General features: G+C 40.4%; 1 protein-coding gene across 1 annotated transcript in view; it reads left to right on the top strand.

Moving 5' to 3' along the window:
- Positions 1-21,015, top strand: part of LOC126481606 (uncharacterized) — an 88,997-nt gene that overhangs the window by 21,697 nt on the left and 46,285 nt on the right. The window contains exon 2 of the mRNA XM_050105478.1: positions 15,302-15,451. Coding sequence (XP_049961435.1) covers positions 15,302-15,451 — 150 coding nt within the window. The remainder of the gene's footprint in view (positions 1-15,301; positions 15,452-21,015) is intronic.

Raw genomic sequence — 21,015 nt, 5'->3', positions numbered from 1 at the left:
TTTTTAATACAACAAGTTTTTAAAACGGACTGCAAAGTATAAAATAATGTCTCCTATCCGAGAGAGGTTCATAATTCCATACAGATAGTCCTGAAAATTTGTGCTTGTTGTTTTAATAGGTAAGTCAATACTTTTAAAATTTAAAACGAAAAACGTGGTGCGCATGCAATTGATAATTGACGCATTAACATTTCACTTCAGCAGCTAACAATTTTATTGCACTGAGAATCATATGAACTGTTCTGCGATATTTCTCAATGACAGCTATTCGCTATACTCCTTACTATTATCTACTGCATCCGCCCACGTTTTTGGTTTTAAATTGTATAAGTATTGCCATAGCTACTAAAAATTCACAAGCACAATTTTTCCGGGCTGTCTCTATGGGGCTAGGAATTGGTATGGGGCAAGGAGAAATTATACTTTTCAGTCCGAGTTAAAACGTGTTATATTAAAAAAATTTTATTATTCAAATTAAAATTTTCTGATTTTTTTACCGTGTGTGGGTCAAACTTTTCAATCTATTTCAAATATTTTGATATTTTTACAAGAGAGACATGTGATAAATTTCTGGTTATTTAAATTTCTCCTCAACTGAATTAATATGTTGCTACACCGTACCTATATCCTACGGAAAGACCGTGGAAATAAAAACTAGATAGATTCGAGCTCACCCACAGGCCTACGAGCAGTTGTTCTTACCGCGAAGCATTCGTGAGGGAAACAGGAAAATTTGGAAATAGCAGTGATACACAAAGTACCCTCCGCCACACACCAGACAAGAAAGGGAGTTAATATTGAATTCTAATACAGTTCTCAGCTGCACTGAAAGTTACAAGTCTCTACCTCATCGGGAAAACAGAAAAACAAAGTACCTTCCACCACACAGCAGACACGAAAGCGAGTTAAAATTGCGTTATCATCCAGTCCTGAGCTGTGTTGGAAAGTCTCTAGCTCAGTGGGAAGTTAGTTAAAAATCAATTGCAAAACGTTTAGCAGACAGACAGACAAGAAAGCGACCTCATAAAAACGTTGTAAAACATAACAGATAGGTAATACCGAGACTTAATTAATCTTATTTCTTTGCTGTGAAACTTCTCAGGCAGTTACGTAAATAACCTCTGGTCATGGTCAGGACATAGTGAAGCTCATCTCACCCGTAGCCAATAAGAACCCGCACAGCGGCCACCGTGTACAGTGGAGATACAGTATGTCGCCATTGTATGCTCGCTGCTGGGTCGACGTAGGTGCCTCCTGTCCGTTACGCGTGATAGGAATTCACTGCTGGACTTGGCGAGACTGGCTAGTCGTGTAAAATGTTTTCTCAGCAGTACAAAAAGAAGGGTTTGATTAAGTTTCAGTCGCGAAACTATTTTTTTTTAATCTGTATTTTCAATGCATCATCTGATTCTAACATATGTTAGATCGTTGTAAACAATTTGACGTCTGGCTCCTTTAGAGTTTTCCCTGTACTGAGGTATTCACTTACTTACAGCGTTGCTGCTCCTACAAGTTTTCTCACGTGATCGACAGGTTCTCACTTCGGTCTTTAAATCCGGTAAAGAAATTTCTTTATTCATTTACCATCCATTCTCCTGGTTACAAGTAACACCCGTCTTCATTCTGTTTTCATTACGGTAATGGAAATGCACCTTCGTCCCGCACCTCGTAGCGAATTCATAGTAGTCTTACTCGGAATTGTTTGCATATAAAGAGACAATTTTGATTCTTTGCTGATGAGAGTGTTTGAAGAATTTCTTCGCCTACTTCGCTGTTATTTCTTACTGACTTACATCCCTTACAAACTCCCCTATTCCTTCCAATTTCAATGCGCGAAAAATTGCAAACGAAAAAAAAGTAGCAGAATGCATTTGGAAATGAAACACAGGTTCTTTGCTCTCCAGCGCAATACCTTGATACCTTGGTCGTTACGCCAGCGACGCTTTGAAAGAAAAAGACTTTACCTTAGTGTATATAAGCGGCAGTCGTACCAGCTTCTTCTCTCTGTTTCTGGGAAAACATGCGGTCGCGGACACCATATATGACAACGAAAAATGTCCAGTTTTCGCTTATTTATCGATCTCGTCAATTTTGAGTCGATTGTGTGTCATCAATTTCAAAGGTGGTTTTCTCAAAGACGGGAGGCTGTCGGGCCAAAGTATCTTAGAGCCTCTCGTTTTAGGTTGTGCACAAGCGACCTGCCAAATATTAGCCTAATCGATTGATCGTGTGGTACCTTCCCCTTGCGAGTAACCTTCAGTTTTTAAATAGTTTTCGTATTAAAAATGCGTGCCTCACTGTTTAAAGTCAAAAGTAGGAATCGACACTAACTGTAAGCATTCAGAGTGATATACTATGAAGTGTCATACGAATAGGTGGGCTTTCGCCGCCGGTCTCAAACTCATTAGACTCTGTTTGGTATACCGCCGCGTTATTCTCTAAAATACTTATAATGTTAAAACACGAAAATATTCATCATTTCGACCGTGTTGCAGTGCCCTTCCTGTCTACGCCTTACTTTTACTTTATCTACTCTTCTAACTACCCAGTCGCAAAAATCTCCTGATTTGGAAAATCGTCAAGTAAGTGTTTGGGTTGAGAGACCATTTTGAATCAGTGAAGTATTATTTTGAAATGGTGAAAATAAAGGCAAAGTTTCATTCCCAGGCGTCCGCGGAGACAAAACACTGTAAGTGGATTCTCATGAAATACAACATGAAAAATCGTTGCAGGAGGTTGGTGGATACTACCGAAAACAGCTTTCAGAGTGTAGAGTCCATTCGTCACGATTTGTAGGTGTGAAAGAATGTTTCTAAGTGTGCTAACAATCAAAACAAAAGTGAGAAAACGGATAAAATGGAAACACATCTTACCATGTTCATTGGCAGGCGTCAAGCGGAATGTTTAAAAAATGTAGCTAGAAATAAGCAGTACTACAATTTTTCATTGACGTTTTGCTTCCACATTCAATAAAACACAATAACATGAGTTTTATTATTTATCGCCAACTAGATATGCTGTTCCTCATTTATAATATACCATTATTTAAAATTTAGTTAGGTGCTAGACTATATAGAGAATTATAATTTTTAATAGTCTTGAGCGCAAATTATGTAATTAAAACTATACTGATGAGCCAAACAAACTGGTACACCTGCCTACTATCGCATAGGACCCCCGCGACCACGCAGAAGTGGCATGGACTCGACTAATGTCTCAAGTAGTGCTGGACGGAACTGACACTATAAATCCTGCAAGGCAGTCCATAAATCAGTAAGAGTACGAGGGGGTGGAGATCTCTTCTGAACAGTACGTTGCAAGGCATCCTAGATGCGCATCCCAGGTGTAGGGAGAGTTTGGTGGCCAGCGAAAGTGCTTAAACTCAGAAGAGTGTTCCTGAAGGCATTCTGTAACAATTCTGGACGTCTGGGGTGTCGCATTGTCCTGCTGGAATTGCCGAAGTCCGTCGGAATGCGCAATGGACGGGAATGGATGCAAGTGGTCAGACAGGATCCTTACGTACGTGTCATCTGTCAGAGTCGTTTCTAGACGTATGAGGGTGTCCCGTATCACTCCAACTGCAGACGCCCCACACCGTTAAAGAGTCTCCAACATTTTGAACAGTCGCCTGACACTCGTGAAATGGTCGTAAGAGAAAATCCCCACTTCATCGCTCCCAAAGAGATGCTGTGTCCCATTGTTCGTGCGTCGGCTATAACCCCATGTTGAAACTCACTTAAATATTGATAACCTGCCATTGTGGCAGCAGTAACCGATCTAACAACTGCGCCAGATATTTGTTGCCTTATGTAGTAGTCGCCGACCGCAGCGCCGTATTCTGCCTGTTTACATATCTCTGAATTTCAATACGTATGACTCTACCAATTTCTTTGGCACTTCAGTGTAGATGGTAATCGGTTTCGGTTGACTAGCAACCATCCTCAGATCACGCTTACGTTATAACTGATCTAGCTAGTCTGACATGATGCATTAGGAGAGGAAAATGAGTCATGGTAAATATACTGCCTGACTAGCAACCATCCTCAGATCACGCTTACGTTATAACTGATCTAGCTAGTCTGACATGATGCATTAGGAGAGGAAAATGAGTCATGGTAAATATACTGCCTGACAAAAAAGTTAAACTCTCCGAGAGGCGGAATGAAACGAAACGAAATTTCACTGGTTGAGAGGTTGTGAGGTGTTATTTCTGTGTTTACAAAATCGAGTCAAATTTACAAAAAATTTGGCAATATAAGCCCATGTATCACTACGCACTCCCTCAGGACTTGATGCATGGATTGGCTCGGTTTGGAAGAGTGTCATAAATCCGTTGTATCCTCTTCTGAGGCAAGGTGTCCCACAACTGTCGTAACTGGTCCTTGATATCATGGATACTGGAACTGAGGTGGAGTTGACGTCCAAGCTGGTCACACATTTCTACCGGGAACAAATCGGGGATCTTGCAGGTTTCGGGAAACCTCGACATCGCGCAGGCAATTCATAGAGACAAGAGCCATGCATAGGCGGGCACTCAAAAATGTCACCACTATACTGTTGCGTGAGTGGTGACACATGACAACGTATAGCGTCCGTGTCTCGTCAGAATAACCTCAGTCACTACCACCCGTGAACTGAAATACTAGATGGCCCCTCACACCATGACGTCGTCAGTAACACACTTCTGGCCCATCAAAACATTGGAAGGATAGCACCTCTCTCCAGCTCACCGACGATGATCATCAGCGATAGTGCAGAACCACCATTCATTGATGACCACAGTGCGACGCCACTCATCGGCAATTTATGCCTACTGATCACGGCACCATTCCACATGTAGAATTTGTGTTGTTGTTAATGGCAGTCTGCATACGGAGCTGTAATTCCCTAATCCGGCTTCTGCTAGTCGCCGGCCAATGGTGCGAGATTACAGAATGTCAAAGGGAGTCCATTAATTGTCCTTGGATGACCGGCGCAGTTGGAAGCGATTACAATGCGCTTGTTGCAGAATATGGCAATATTCCGTTTTGGTGGTCAGATGTGGTTGTCCAAAACCTTGACGACGATTATGCTTCCTCTAGCTGTCCCATATAGTCCAACATAGGGCCACTGTCACTTCCGAATGCCCCGCAATTCGACCAGTCCACCTAATGGAGGCCCATAATAAGATCCCTCTCAGTCTCTGTCAGGTGATGATAAAGCTATCTCACACGAGTAAGCAACATCTGCATGTTCCTCACAATCTGACTTTCACGCCGTTCATATACTGAACCAAGCTTCGTACCAACGCTGCACACGAACAACACTTCTCACAAAGCATTGAACCTTTAGTCAATTACATACCCGCCAGTCGTACGTACATATACAAAGTTACGTTGATATCCGATCAAGTCGTGGTCCTTCACTTTTCTTGCTTAACAGTATAAAAGGGTTGGAACTTTAATACGGGCAACTGTTTATTTATAGCTCGTAAAAAATAGATACGTGTTTCAAAGTTTTACAGATCTTCAAAGTAATCACCAGCATTGTGTATAAGTCGTTGCCAGAGATGTGGAAGTCGTAGGATACTCTTAGCAGTGCCAGTTGTGTTGACAGATGGAGCGGCGCCGTCTATTGCCCGACAATCTGTAGCAGTTCTGAAGCGAATGCCGTGAAGTGTTTCCTTCAGTTTATAAATCGAGTTGAACTCACGAGTGCTTGAGTCAGGGGAGTGCAGTAGGTGGTATAGCACTTAGCAGCCCCATCAGTCAAACAAATCAGTAACAGCTTGCACTCTATGTGTTTGAGAATTGTTATGCAAAATGATGGTCAGTTCCTGCAGAAAGTGTCATCACTTCTAAGCTGGTCGTAGGCTGTGTTGCAAAAATGATCAGTCTGACGTCTTCTCGTTTAGCGTTCAGTATTCATCTTTAATCAAATAACACTAGGCTAACACTGCAATACATTCATACAATGGTGGTAGGGCTTACTGTACGTTTAGGACCGCATTGGGCCACATTATCAAAAATTTTACGGTGATTATTCGACACGTTAGTGAAATTTGCTTCTCACTCTCTCATGTTTTATTTTGTTTTTATTTCTCTCAGCGTGTTAATTCATATTGTCATTAGGAACACAATGAGTACAAATCTGTTACATATTCTGTGTGGTTCACACCCACAGCCTCCTGTAGTTGCTCAGAGGGTAAACTGTCGCCACATCCTAAAAACAACAGAACGATTCACATTAAGTCATCGGGTCGGGTCAGTTTGCGACTGTCCTGCTTCCATTCTTCCCATGGCCCTCCACCGCAGGGAGCCTGTTAGGCGTCTTCTCTCTGACATACTGCACCGTCCGTGACTCTGTACACAGCGATTGTGGACGTGGGACAAAGTATTCCGTTTAACAGGTGCCCTGACATCATCTTTGGTGTGGTTATCTGTTGCCCAAAATGCCATCTTCCGTGCAGGACGCGATGGTACGGATATCTGTTGATAGTTTATATGGTTACGTCGTGAATTAGACAGAAGACGAAGAAATAGTTGTTTGTTGCTTTAATTTTGGACACAAGTGTATTTGGCTTTATACGGATTATGCCTTAATACTGTAAGAACAAAAAGAATGACTACACTTCACCACTTACATCATCTATGTAAACAATACTACAGATCTCGAAGCGAAAGACTAAAGTTAAGGCTTTCTGGTGCAAGATCCGTCCAAATCAAAATCACTGTGGAAAACAGATATCGTCTTATTGTCTTATTGGGAGGTACATGTGAAATGTAGATTTTGAAATGTACGTGGCAGTACGCCAAATAAAAACTACGATGAGATAAGAAATAAAGCAAAATTTTATAATGCTGTCACTTCCAGAAATTATTTTCCAGGTAACTGCAACAAATGAACTGCCCAGTAGGATACGGGCTCTAAGGGTTCCACATAAACTTAATTATTTATACAGATACCTCATCCGTCCCGGTAATTGAGAATCTCGACGATCTTTGCCTGTTACCCATATACACTGACTACTGAGGGGTCAAAATCACAGGATACCTCGTAATAACGTGGTGAATCTTTTTTTTCCTGCGTAGTGCAGCACTTGACATGGAATGAACTCAACAAGTCGTTGAAAGTCCCCTGAAGAAATATTCAGCAAAGCTCCCTCTATAGCCGTCCATAATTACGAAATTGTAGTCGGTGCAGGATGTTGTACACAAACTAACCTCTCAGTTATGCCCCATAAATGTTCGATGGATTATGTCAGGCGATGTAGGTGGCCAAGTCATTCGCTCGGATTGTTCAGGGTGCTCTTCAAAAAAATCAACTTGTGGCCCGGTGACTTGACATCATTGTTTGTGAACATCAAGTCCACGAATGACTGCAAATGGCCTCCAGGTAACCTAACATAACTATTTCCAGTCAACGGTCGGTTCAGTTGGAACAGAGGACCAAATCCATTCCATGTAAACACAACCCACACCATTATGGAGCCACCACCAGCTTACACAATGCCTTTCTGATAACTTCCGTCCATGGTTTCGTGGGGCCTATACCACACTCTAACCATAACATCAGCTCTTACCAACTGAAATTGGAACTCATCTTACCAGGCCACGGTTTTCTAGTCGTCTAGGATCCAACCGATATGGTCACGAGCCCAGAAGAGGCGCTGCAGGCGATGTTGTGTTGTTGGCGAAGATACTCGCTTCGGTCGCCTTCTGCCATGTTCCGTTAACGCAGATTTCGCCTCATCGTCCTAGCGGATACGGTCGTCGTACGTCCCACATTGATTTCTGCGGTTATTTCACACAGCATTGCCTGTCTGTTAGCACTGGCAATTCTACGCAAACGCCGCTGCTCTCGGTCGTTAAGCCGTTAAGCGCTGGCTGTCGGCCACTGCGTTGTTACGTGGAGAGAGGTAATGCCTGAAGTACGGCATCCTCGGTACACTCTTGACGCTGTGGAACTCGGAATACTGAATTCCGCAGCGATTTTCGAAACAGAATGTCCCATGCATCTAGCTCCAACTACCAGTCCGCGTTCAAAGCCTGTTAATTCCCATCAAGCAACCATAATCATATCGGAAACCATTTCACACGTCTAACCTGAGAACGCATGACAACTCCACCAATGCACTGCCCTTTTATCCTATGTGTACACAATACTATCGCCATCTACACATATCCACATCGCTATGTCATGAGTTGTCACCTAAGTGTACATACTGGCAAGAAATTGGACCCGAGAATTCCATGGCTTTCAAAAATGTTTCAATTTTAAGTTTAAATTTTTGTGTAATTTCGCATTTTCTATTGTATACCTGACAAAAGGGGGTGTTAACAAACGGACAGAATGACAGTTGCGTAACAAATGACCTACAGTGCTCCATGCATCTTTCCTCATTTTTACGAAATGCCTGCCTGACTTACGAATGGCCACACTCACAGGGGATCTTGTAAACCCCAGCCTTGCGATGCATCATCTTTGAAAGAACTTAAAAGTTCTGCTGTCTTCGGTGGAGAGCGAAAAATCACTTTAATTGACTTAGGGCAGGATCCTATTAAGGCTAGATAACATCGATATCCCAGCATGATCGACTGCATTACTGAAAACGTTTGCTCCCTGGTTTCCGTTCTTTGATGGCACACAGGTTAATATTTTTGCGTCACTCTTGACTTCAAACAAAGTATTCACCGCACAAAATAAAAGATTAAAAGTATGTTGTTAGTATATAAGTTCAAATGGCTCTGAGCACTATGGGACTCAACTGCTGTGGTCACCAGTCCCCTAGAACTTAGAACTACTTAAACCTAACTAATCTAAGGACATCACACACACCCATGCCCGAGGCAGGATTCGAACTAGTATATAAGTATTTGCCCATTTTGGATGTCAAAGACTGAAACCGTGATGTACTAGTAGATTGAGGAGGATATAGCAGTTACAGTAGCCAGTTGTGATTTATCGTCTTGAAATTTATATGGACCGATAAACCACGTTTTAAGGCATTGAGGGCTCAATAGCAAATAGCGGTATTTACGGAATACTAATCCAGTGTCACGTCAGTCCTCCGCCAAAGGTGTAGCGATGTCGTAGACATAAGAAAATTGTGATTATCTTAATTGAAGAGACATTAGAACACCACCCATTACTCACCATCGCTGTCAGACATAGTTTTTCTCGCATTACATAACCAATGATGCCATAATAGATGTCGCCGTAATCTCGTTTCGCCTCGTTAAGTGGCCGCGCGATTAGAGGCGCCATGTCACGAACTGAACGGCCCCTCCCGCCGGAGGTTCGAGTCCTCTTTCAGGCATGAATGTGTGTGTGTGTGTGTGTGTGTGTGTGTGTGTGTGTGTCGTCCTTAGCGTATGTTAGTTTAAGTAGTATGCAAGTCTACAGACCGAAGACCTCAGCAGTTCAGTCTCTTGGGAATTCACACACATTTGAATCTCGTTTCATGTGACAACAAAATTTCGACTGACGTCTTTGCGTCTATGAATCCCCTATAATGTTGGCAACTATTTGTACGTTGCTGAGAATGTTTTTTTAACCAGTTTGTAGTACAGCAATCACAAAACGTGCTTTTGAAAAACCATTCTTTGAAACATATGTGCATTTACAGTAAATATATCATATTGATCAATATTAGGATCACAAACGTATTATTTGAAGCAAAATTGGAATATTAATGATAACATGGATGCGAATGAAAACGTGAACAGAGTTGTCTTTTCCCTTGACATGCGCCGCGTATTAGGCTGTAGCCCGTCTCCACACGTTGTCTCCCTTATCCTCCTACAGACCCGCCACCTACCAGTTAATGACCTAATTTTAAGTTAAGAAGTCCGCTTTGCTACGCAGATAAATTTTACTTTTTTGCTCTGTATTCAACCAAATTTTACGGTTCGTTACCTCAATCGGTAAAAACGGAACCCTTATAGCATGACTTTGTTGTTCGTCTGTCTGCCTGTCTATCTGTTAGGGACTCTTTTTCTCAGGAACGGGTGGACATATCAAGTTGAAATTTATGTCACATAGTAAGGCCTACAGTCCCGTTGAGCTATAAAAAATTAAGCTTCAACGTCAATGAAATCTAAAGATATGGCCACTTATACCACATATTTCCATACCTAAAAACTTCCTCATCAAAACCTATAGGGTGCCTCCCGTTGACATAGACTGATGCAATTTGGCCAGAAGCAAGGTTTTAGAGCACAATTGAGGAAAAGAGTCCGAAAATTGTTAATTAGTAATTATATCAACGAAAAACCTGTACTAAAATATCGAAATTCCACCGCCGACTTCAACTTTTTTGGGCTCGGTGGAGAAAGAAAGAGCTGAAATTAGTTTGGCGAAGAATTTAACAAACGAAGACAACGGTTTCAACATAGACATGTCATGCAATCGGGCGCTTTAATTAATAAACTCACAGACATAGCTACAGTGCAGTTAATGATGACACATCGATATCCTATCACTGATCGGACGCGCATTCACAGATTCAAATTATGCATACTCTTTGCCGCCGATGAGCGTCTCTGACTCTTGTGTTTTAAAACGACAGAACAACGCTGTAGCTTTGCTCTCAAAATAGCCGGAAGATACACTCCTGAAATGTTAGAAAAAGGGGAAATAAAGTTCACGAGGCTATCCTTCCGAAAGTGAATGGGTGCACTAGATGAACCGTGTTTGTGGCAGTTAAAATCTAACACCCGTCACATAGCAAGCTTCCCTTCTGAACGCCGTACAAATTATTTTGTCAGAGGGAACCTAAACACTTGACTGGCTGGGTAATCTCCTATTGAAGTTCTAAATGTGCACTTTGTAGCGATTGCGGTGCTGTACGAGCGCAACGACAAAAATGCGCGAGAAGTGAAAAGAGGTAGGTCCGCTTTCCCTCACGTGCCGCTGATCGAAGCTCTATGTTTAGCACGCAATTTGCATCCAAATCGCCGATGTGGCCAGTAACAGCCCTCTACGTGTTCCACAGCACTATAGCCGAGCGTTTGGCGGGTGGAGAGTTACGAGCCGTGAATGAGAAGCGCTAGTCACATTTATAGAATAATTGTCACGCCTTTTATCCAGCTACTGCCCTTCTCAAGACATGGATCAGGTCCTCCGTGTATTGGATGCGGTGTAATCAATGTGGCACGCAATTGCGTGGCGACCCGTTTTCGCGAAAGCTTTGGCAGTCGCGTGCTGACGTAAGGCGAGTGCGTGACCCAGTAACGACGCTTCGCCAGAGAGCTGCTGCCGTCGATAACGTATCTCGCTGGCTGTAGTGCCGGTGGCGATGGAGACATCAACGGCCCCTACACAGTACGTCTTCAACACAACAGTTTCGGGAGTAATTTTCAACGGGCGTCATTTTAGTTATTTCTTACAATTCATTTTTATTTTATTCTACTGTAGAAGGCTCTTCTTCAGACGAATCAAATCTTAATACAGCAATGCGAGTTGAAATTCAGCAGAAGCAAAACAAAAATAGTGAAGTGCAGAGGTGGGAAATCTTCACGGTAAAAAGCTGGCCCAACTTGTCACCTTTAGGTACCTCGAAAGTTGGATCACAGAGGATGGTAGCAGTACAATGGATGTTAAAGCTAGAATACACCAGGGGAAAGAATACCTTTTCCAGAAAGAACAGCAGTAACATCTAATAGTGTCCCCTTGACTATGAGGAAACGATTCTTAACGAGTTACATTTGGAGCATATCCTTGAGTGGGCCATAAACTTATACACTGAGGAAGGAGGGAAAGAAAAGACTGCAAGATTTCGAGATGTGCTGGAGGAAAATATTAAAGGTACCATGGACTGACAGTCTCAAACGAAGAAGTGTTGACAAAAGCAGGACAAACGAGGACCCTATCTTAAATTGTCTCTGCTGGGAGGAACAGCATGGTTAGAGATCTATTCTGGCATTAATTCGAGTTGACTTTTCTGCTCGAGAGATTGATGAAGCAAGGAAGGCAAAGGAGACGATCGAGATAGGCGTTCATGAATGAAACAAACTGGCTGATAAGAGTAGCGAGACATTAGCATCAGGATGGGAGGAAGTATGAGTGAGCCCACCAACTTTCGGGTCGAGGAGAAAAAGGAGAGCTACGACGGAAATGAAGGTTTGCTCCGGGGACATGGTTGTAATAGACTAAAAAGACTGACTAAAAAGACTGTCATCAAATGCCGAAAGACCCTCTACTGAGCTGTCAGCACATAATTCAAGTTTCACATCTTTAATCTCGTAGATAGTAGAAAGTATTACTTTTGTAAATGTATTAGGTTTTTATGTTTTCCGCAAATTCTTGTAGGCATCTTCAGTTTTCTGCAAACTAAACGATCATTATAACTGATATCTGTTCAAATATAAATATATGAAGATGATGGGAGTGATAATCGTCAAAGATTGATGCCTTTTCCCCAAACTGACGCGGCTGGATACCCAAGTGCTTTATATCACTTCAACTGGCCGAGTAGGATAACGAAATCAGATAAATATTTTCTTTGGTTTCATTTGGGCTTAGATTTGTAGTTAAACGGCAGATATTCCTGTCTATCAGATAAACATCATTGAGCTAGCAACTAAGTAAGACTGACCACAAATATTAAAAACACGAGTATAAAGTTTTAATTCTATCATTAACTGAATTTTCTGTCATCGCATTAGAGAAAACTAAATACTGTACAATTTTTCATTGTCTTTAACACAGTAAGGGTTGCATAATGCTGCAACAAAAGATTTTGATAAATTACTCAATGATATAAAATACCTGACAGATAATAAAGTAAAATTTGAAAACAAACTGAAAAAGTTTCTCCTTAACAACTTCTTCTATTCTGCATAAGAATATTTATTTTTGTTGTGTAATGCGTAAAAGATGATCGGTAGAAATTACTAACTCATATCTTACATTTGTAGATATTAAAAAAAACTATAAACGTTCAGCGTGTAGCCATATTTAAACATGAAGTTCGATTCACATCATTACGACCTATCGTGCGAATGGCCCATGGAACGTGGCATTAACTCATTAACGTAAAGAACTTATCTTCCATCGAAAGTGAAACTCTTCCTCTTATGCACATTAAACGAAACCATTCAAGTCGTATTTTTGACGATTTATTAACTGCATTAGATAAAGAATCTCACAGAGAAAGTCACAGTATACTATGTGTACGGAAGCAGCGATGAAAGAAAGAATGGGATTCGCCGATTCATTTCTGATTACTGAAATGCCAGGCCATTACATTACTGAATATCTATGTGTATACCCAAAATATATTATTTGGATGTCACGTCACAACAAAACATTTCAAGGCGCAACATTTGTATAATAAATCAGCAAAGAAATCCCCAAAGAAGGTATTTGCCTGCTCACCTACATCTATCGTGTATAAACAAAGTAAACAGAAATTCACACGAGCGGTATTTCCTGAATCAGTGCTGAAACTTCGAGGGAAGTTTTGTTTTCCTCCAACGACATCAAAATATTTGCACTTACAATATATTCTAGCATCCACAAACACACAGGCGTCAGCAATGTAGAGCTTGCACTTGGCAATGTCAAGCCTGCGATTTAGCAGCATGACGGAAAATAATTTCTAGAAATTCGTAAGATTTCTATAACGAATTAGAAGTCTGCAACCCAAATACCAGAAGTGGACAGGTGCTACTGATCCTCTTGCAATCAGTCTGACAAGTTCCGGCCGATAAGTGCAGGGTGTGACATGATTCTTCCCTAAATAATCACACGGCCAGTGACACGTCAGTTGTTATCGGTGTTTGTCATTTTGGTTAAACTTGAAAAACGTAATTTCCACATTGATTAATTATAAATCTGGCACTTAGCTTTTTGTAAGTTGGCTTTCTTGTCTTTTAGAGTATTTCATATGCAAGGAAATTTGGAACTTTCCAAAATATCAATAATTCGATAAATGACTAGGTACTGGGTAGTAAAATTTCAACTATTTTAGGTTCTGTATTTTCTTTAAACTCTCAGAGACTGGTTCACTGCAATCATTCAGTTTTCACATAATATAATTTCCATCTGTTCAAACTAGCTACAAAAAATTCCTATGACTGCAAAAACATACCTGTCTTCTCATAGTCTCTTCCCTCCAAGCGAGGGAGATTAAATAGATCATAATTGTAGGCAAAGAATCTAATCATAATATTGTTCATAACCAATATTAGTAAAATATTGTCGTAAATAACGTTATCAAATTTATATAGTTATGTTTCTTGTTACTTCAAGAATACGAGGGGCCTTCAGTAAGTAATGCAGCACTTTCTTTTTTTGAAAACTGGTTGGTTTTATTCGCCATACTATTCCGCACAAAACCCGATTTTTCAACATAATTTCCGTTTAATGCAACGGCCTTAAGCCACCTTACTGTGAGGGCCTGTATCTCCGCATGTTACCACTCTACTAGTCGACATCGGAGCCAACGTCTTGATCTATCAAAAAACCACCCCGTCATCCACGTACTACTTCCTGCGGAGTGCATTCTTCATTGGGCCAAAAAGGTGGAAGTCGGAAGATGCAAGATTCGGGTTGGACGGTGGATGAGGAAGATTGCTCAAGTAAAGTTTTCTGAGCCTCTCTTGGGTGCCTGCACTACCAACAGAGACGTCCAGTTCTCCAGCGAGATGTTTGATTGCGATTCGTCGATCAACTCGAATGAGAGTGTCCATACGTTCCAACATTGAGGGAGTCACAGCTGTGTGCGACCGGCCGGTACGCGGGTTTGAATGACCTTGTTGCCTCACCAACGACTTACCGTGCTTTCTTTACTCAGTTAGACATTCTGCAAGCGTCTATGAATATATATGACGGTCTTGTTTTTCTCGAGATGGAATTCAATGACAGCTCTCTACTTTGGATTCACGTCCGTTACAGATGCCATTTTGAGGGTTACGTACAGCGGCGCCATCTGGCGGAATTTCATGAAACTATAAGTGCTGAAACGGAAATATTTCACGATGTCCTTCAGCGAATTACGCATATTTTTCAATCGAAATTGACCGAGAAAATGAATGTGTTGCATTACTTATTGAACGCCATTCGTATCTACTCACAGTCAGTGAAAACAGCAGTTCACAAAGTATACCGTTTACATACCAATAACACTTTTATAAATGGAGTGATCAATATCCACCAGTATCGAAATGTTCCTAATGTGTAATAGGATTGGTTGTATCACAAGTTGTAGAAGGACGGCTTGCTCCACGCTCTGATTCTGTTAAGTAAGATAATTATTTTAGTGCCTAGTAAGGAAAGCAGAGATAGCAGAGCCTGAGGTGGTCATTTTGTGTTCCAGAGCCGAAGAGCAAGCCGTGCTCCAAGGACAGCGACTGCGAGACGATCCGCAACACGACGTGCCGCGTCGACAGCGACGGCCACCGCCGCTGCCTGTGCGTCGACAAGGCCCCGCCAGACAACGGCCGCTGCCCCAAGCCGCGATACTTTGGTAACGCCACGCCGCTAACCTGCTGCTCAGCTAGTCTCTGGAACTGCGCTCCTAGATACGACAATGAGCCAAAAACAGTTCACATTCCATTCTAAAATTTTTGTTGTTGTGAAATTAGTACAACTCTGAATATCTTGCGGAGTTGATGAAATTTCAATTAGTGGTGCAGGGAATTCTTACAGACTTATTAAAATATGCAACCACTAAACCACTTCATAATAAAGATGACAAGAGCGATATAAATAGTTATCGTCCGATTTCCTTACTGACATGTTTTTTCTACCAAAATATCCAAAAAGATAATGTACTCAAGAGTAGTCACACTCTCACATAGAAACAATTTAATTAACTTATCAACGTTTGGACTCTAGAAAGGACGCTCGAATGACAACGATATTTATACTCAGCAAATAGTACAAAACTTAAATAATAATATATTCCCTCGAGGATAATAATATATCGGCAGTAGGTATTTTTTATGATTTTTGCAAGCCGTTTGACTGCTTAGATCACGACAATCTCTTAGAAAAATTGAGTTGTGTGGCACTGATGGCTGTACGCACAGCTGATTTGAATCATGGCTTGACAAAGAGAGTTCAAAAGTAGCGATGAATGATTCAGACAATGTCGGAAAGATAGAAAATTTTAGTAGCTCAGAAAAAAAAAAAATCAGAAAAGGAGTCCCACAGGGTTCAATTTTGGGTCCAGTTCTATTTTTTATGTGGGTGAATGACCTTCCATTTAGCATTTAACAAGAAAAAGTGGTTCTTTTTGCAGACACTACTAGTGTTATCATAGAGAGAAAGTAATAGATGAGTTGGTAAATCGTATTTTTGCAAATAATTATTAAGTGGTTCTCTAAACACGGACTCTCCTTAAATTTTGGAGAAACACCTAACATCAGTTCTCTACAACAAATAGTCACACCAACAAATGATGTAGCACATGAGTGGGACTCAGCAGTCAGTAAGTCGAGTATAATTCTCCAAATTTTTAGGTGTATATATTGACGAAACTTGAACTGGAAGGAGTAAATTACTGAGCTTCTCCAACGATTAAGTTCTGGTACTTTTCCTCTTAGTACAATTGTTAATCTTGAAAACAAACTTATCAGCCTCCTGACATATTTTCCATACTTCCACTCAATAATGTCGTCCGAAATAATTTTCTTAGGTACCTCATAGCTTAGAATGACTGCAAAAAAGTGAGCAGTTTACAATAATATGTGGTTTTAAATCACAGACAACATCTAGATATCTATACAAGAAGCTAGGTATTTTAACTGCGCCTCCAGAATATGTACATTCGTTAGTGACATTCGACACTAATAATCCACCACAGTTTGAGAAGAAAAGTGATGTACATACCTTCAGCACCAGAGAGAAAAATGACCTTCTGTTAAAGTTGTCAGTAGCTCAGAGAGGAGTTTAACAAGCAGCAACAAAAATTTTTGATCATAGGCTCAATAACAGAAAATAACGGAAAGATATGGAAGCAAAATTATTCCGTTGACGAATTTCTTCTTAAAAACTGGTAGCCAGTAAAAATTAATAAATAAATAAAACCAAAATAAAAAGTGTAGTTACGCGAGTAGAACTAAAAATAACAATTCTTCATTAATGTTAATACTAATCATGTATTAGTATCCTGTAAAGTGACTCATTTCGATAAAAGAATCGTTCAAATGACCTATAAAATATCCAACTAACTAATTTAACAAAACTCTTGGGTAAGTACGTCATTTTCCTGCTCAGTTTCTTTATTTGCATTTGGTCCAGCGGTCAATAACTTTGTGCACTGGATGTTCCAACATGCACAGCAGTGATACAAGGGAAAGCTTCTTTTGCTGAAAAGCGCTATAGTAACGCGTGACGCGTGGAATTTTAAATGTAATCACAGTATGGATAACTTCTGGCTCATTCTCTTGAAAAATGAGCACATGGCATCGATGGCCGGGAGGCCCCTATTCGGAGAAGTTCGACCGCCAAGTGCAAGTCTTATTTCATTCAACGGCACACTGCGCGACTTGCGCGCCGGTGATGAGGATGAAGTGGTGATGGGGACGACACAACACCCAGTCCCCGAGCGGAGAAAATCTCCAACCCGTCCGGGAATCGAACCCAGGCCCGCTTGCATGGGAGACGAGCACGTTACCACCCAGCTAAGCAGGCGGACATATACACTAACAGAAATGGAATGATTACATGATGATAACTTTGAATGGAAGCTACCAAAATGATGCTCTAGTATTTCCATGCCTGTCGAATTGGTGATTAAAATTTCAACCTTGTCAAATCTTATTTTCACAACAGAAAATAGCCGTCCCTACGTATGAAGAATGATGTGAGTTAAAGACGACTACTGGGCACGTATAACGTTACAGAAACTTATTTTCACAACAGAAAATAGCCGTCCCTACATATGAAGAACGATATGAGTTAAAGACGACTACCGGGCACGTATAACGTTACAGAAACTTTTCAATCGAATCAGCACAACAGTGTGGAAGTTAGGTTGAGATCTGGAGTTGCTATGCTTCGCTTATCACTAACATCATACCACAGATAACAGTTTGCCAAAGGTATACATATTTCCCTTTTAACCTACCCATGGTTGATTTTTACCCGGGTAGGCAACTGCGCGCGTTACCAACCGAACTCTCAAGTCAAGCTACGCCCAACCCAAGCAGGCTAAAGGAATTTTGCTTTCCTGCACGTCTTCCCACTGTACTACGCTACGTAACAGTTTATTCTGTACGCTTTCATTGTAGTATCTTGAGTAGGGTTCGGAATATGATGAAAAGTCTTTCTTTAACCGGGAACTACAAGATAAAGCTCAATGAAATATATATTCATCTCGGGTCATTGTAAGCCAGAAAATCGTGGATTTAATTTGTGCTCTTTTTCCTTTTCGGCGTATTTCGGGCTTATTTATTTATTTCGAAATGAATGGTTTCCTCAGCAGCTTCGCCCTCTTTCAAGTACTACATACTATCCTCAGTTCTTAGCATCCTTACGCCACCTCTACTACATGTTTTCTGTAGTCAGCAGAACCATCTCTGAAAGTCGAGGTCCTTTGCACCTAAGAACGTGAAAATCCCTATTACACTGTACAGTCAACTGAAATGAAGTTTTGGAAGTCTAGTTTCTGTAATCTTAGTGTGTTTCAGGCAAATATGACCCCAGTTGTACCAACTTCAGTTACTTTTTCAAGGATATGTGTTGCGGGTCGCTGTACTCATACTAAGTGGCCCAAATAGTTCATTCTAAATTTCCCAAATGAATTTTAGCAAACGCGAAGTTCGTTTTTCATTTTATATTAATCTAAAAGTACATATCTGAAAGAAGAAGCTTTTCTTTCATACTAATCTTTCTGTTTCAACCCTTTTTTATCCTAAATTTAGAAAGCCTATAAATTGTTAGGTGGATTGTAGCATACATTTCCACACAGTTGTCAGTCACTAAGTCTGTGTCGTCTTTCAGAATATTTATGTCGTAACATACTCGAGGTTCTCGAATAAGTGTTTAGTAACTTTTTACAGAATTCGCATTTCGAAACACCTACTGGTTTATTTGAAGCTCCCTCATAAACACACAAAAACTTTGCCCCTGCTGGACTTAGGCTCTGTTTCGTGACTGATATATAATACTCAATTCTTAATTTCTTCTCAACCATCTTTAAGTTTGGTTTGTTCATTTTGCTGTTCCCACACACTGAAAATATAGAACACAAACTAGAAGACACAACGAAAAAGGTGAAAAATCCCCAGTGTACCCTCCCTCGTATGCCAGCCAACGTTGACCGTCCAGTCAGAGCTATTATAACTTACAGGATTGCTCCCAGCTATCCACTTGAAATACACATGTTGAAAATGTTGGTACATAATTACAAACTACAAGAGGATAGAAATATAACAAACAATACAAAACTGAATATATAAAAGACAGACAGATTCCAAGTACATCGACCCTTGTCCAGTTTTATACAAGAACATATACTCTAATAATCCTGTCACACAAACAATAAACACTAAAAAAGAAAATGTGAAAACGTACAGTACACTCTCACTTGAACATATCGAAGAAGCAGTCAAATTACTAGAACTAATAACAGAATACAACGATTTCCAGTTAAAAAATAGATTCTGTTTACAATCTGAAAGATTACCAATGTAATCACCATTATCTGACCCCTTACGAAATACATTTATGAATCACATATGTGTTACATCTCACAAATTACTCACATATAGGTACACTATCCTCCATTTGGCTGCATATATATACTAGTACATGATATTCGTTGCTTGATCATAAATCAGAAAGATACCTTATAAGATTAAATTTACAAAGTAAAAAAGGCAAGAGAGAGAATTAAATTTCCTTGACAATATTATACTCAAGACAACCAAATCTTATTTGACATATACAGGAATCCTACAACTCATACAGTAATATACTGAACATCAAATCACCCAGACTCAAACAAGCTGAACCCAGATACACGATACATGGACTAAACACAGTCATACCAAACATAAACAAATCTAGAAAGGAAATGAATAGCGACAAGCAATACCATTGTTTGCAAAACCTCTTACACCTCTAATGAAATACCAATACTAGTATTTAGCTTTGTTTCTACCCGTTATTGTTTTGACGTATACGGTATTTCAGACAATGTGTTCTCCATAACTTACAGAATAAGTGAAAGCAATTTCTATTTACCTTGGTAAATGTAAGAAAGGTTACTGTTTTTGCAGAAATTTATTCCAGTCTGCTGTAGCATCCTGTAACATGACCTGGACCAGTCTTGTAATACTGATCTTTTTGCAAAATTATTAACATAGATTATTTCGCAGTATTCCAAAGAGTTAGAAAAAGAGTTGCCATTTTTTTAAATTTAACATTACGCTTTCCTATCATGTACGTGATGATTTAAAAAAGTGTGTATAAATCAGTTTAAATCAAATTTGCAACAGTTTTAGTTAGGAACTTAGAAACTTTCCAATACTTTTGGTTGTATGCAACATAATTGCTGGTTTTTTTTTCAGTTCACTGATGGTGGAGCGTTAGTTTAAAGGAAATATTCAAATTCATTCACATTTTCGTAAATGAGCCATTCAGTGCACCTTCTAAATTACCTGCGGAGTAGACGTAAAGTTGCTGGTGTTATGGAGCGTCAAGCTTGCTCGATACGCTTTTTGTAAGTAGTCTGGGTTTTGGGTTAGAAGACATAAACAGCTTTTTCAGATATCCCCACAAAAATAAATCTGTTGAGGTTAAATCGGACGAATTGAGGACCACGCGTCCTGACCATCTTCCCGGAATGATACAGCTCACTTCTTGCACAACGTCACGAACAGATTGAGCTGCGTGGCCGTCATGCTACATCGACATACGGCCGCTAACGTCTAAACTGATTTTGACGGAGAGCAACTAGATTTCCGACAGTAAAAGCTCGATATGCCTCGCCTGTCAGAGTACCCACGAAGTAGTGGGAAGCTATGATTTAATCTCCAAGCATTGCACATCACACATTAACGGACCACCTGATTTGACGAT

The sequence above is a fragment of the Schistocerca serialis genome, chromosome 5, assembly GCF_023864345.2.
Source record: "Schistocerca serialis cubense isolate TAMUIC-IGC-003099 chromosome 5, iqSchSeri2.2, whole genome shotgun sequence".
Lineage (NCBI taxonomy): Eukaryota > Metazoa > Arthropoda > Insecta > Orthoptera > Acrididae > Schistocerca > Schistocerca serialis.
This window is presented reverse-complemented; position numbering and strand designations above follow the sequence as displayed.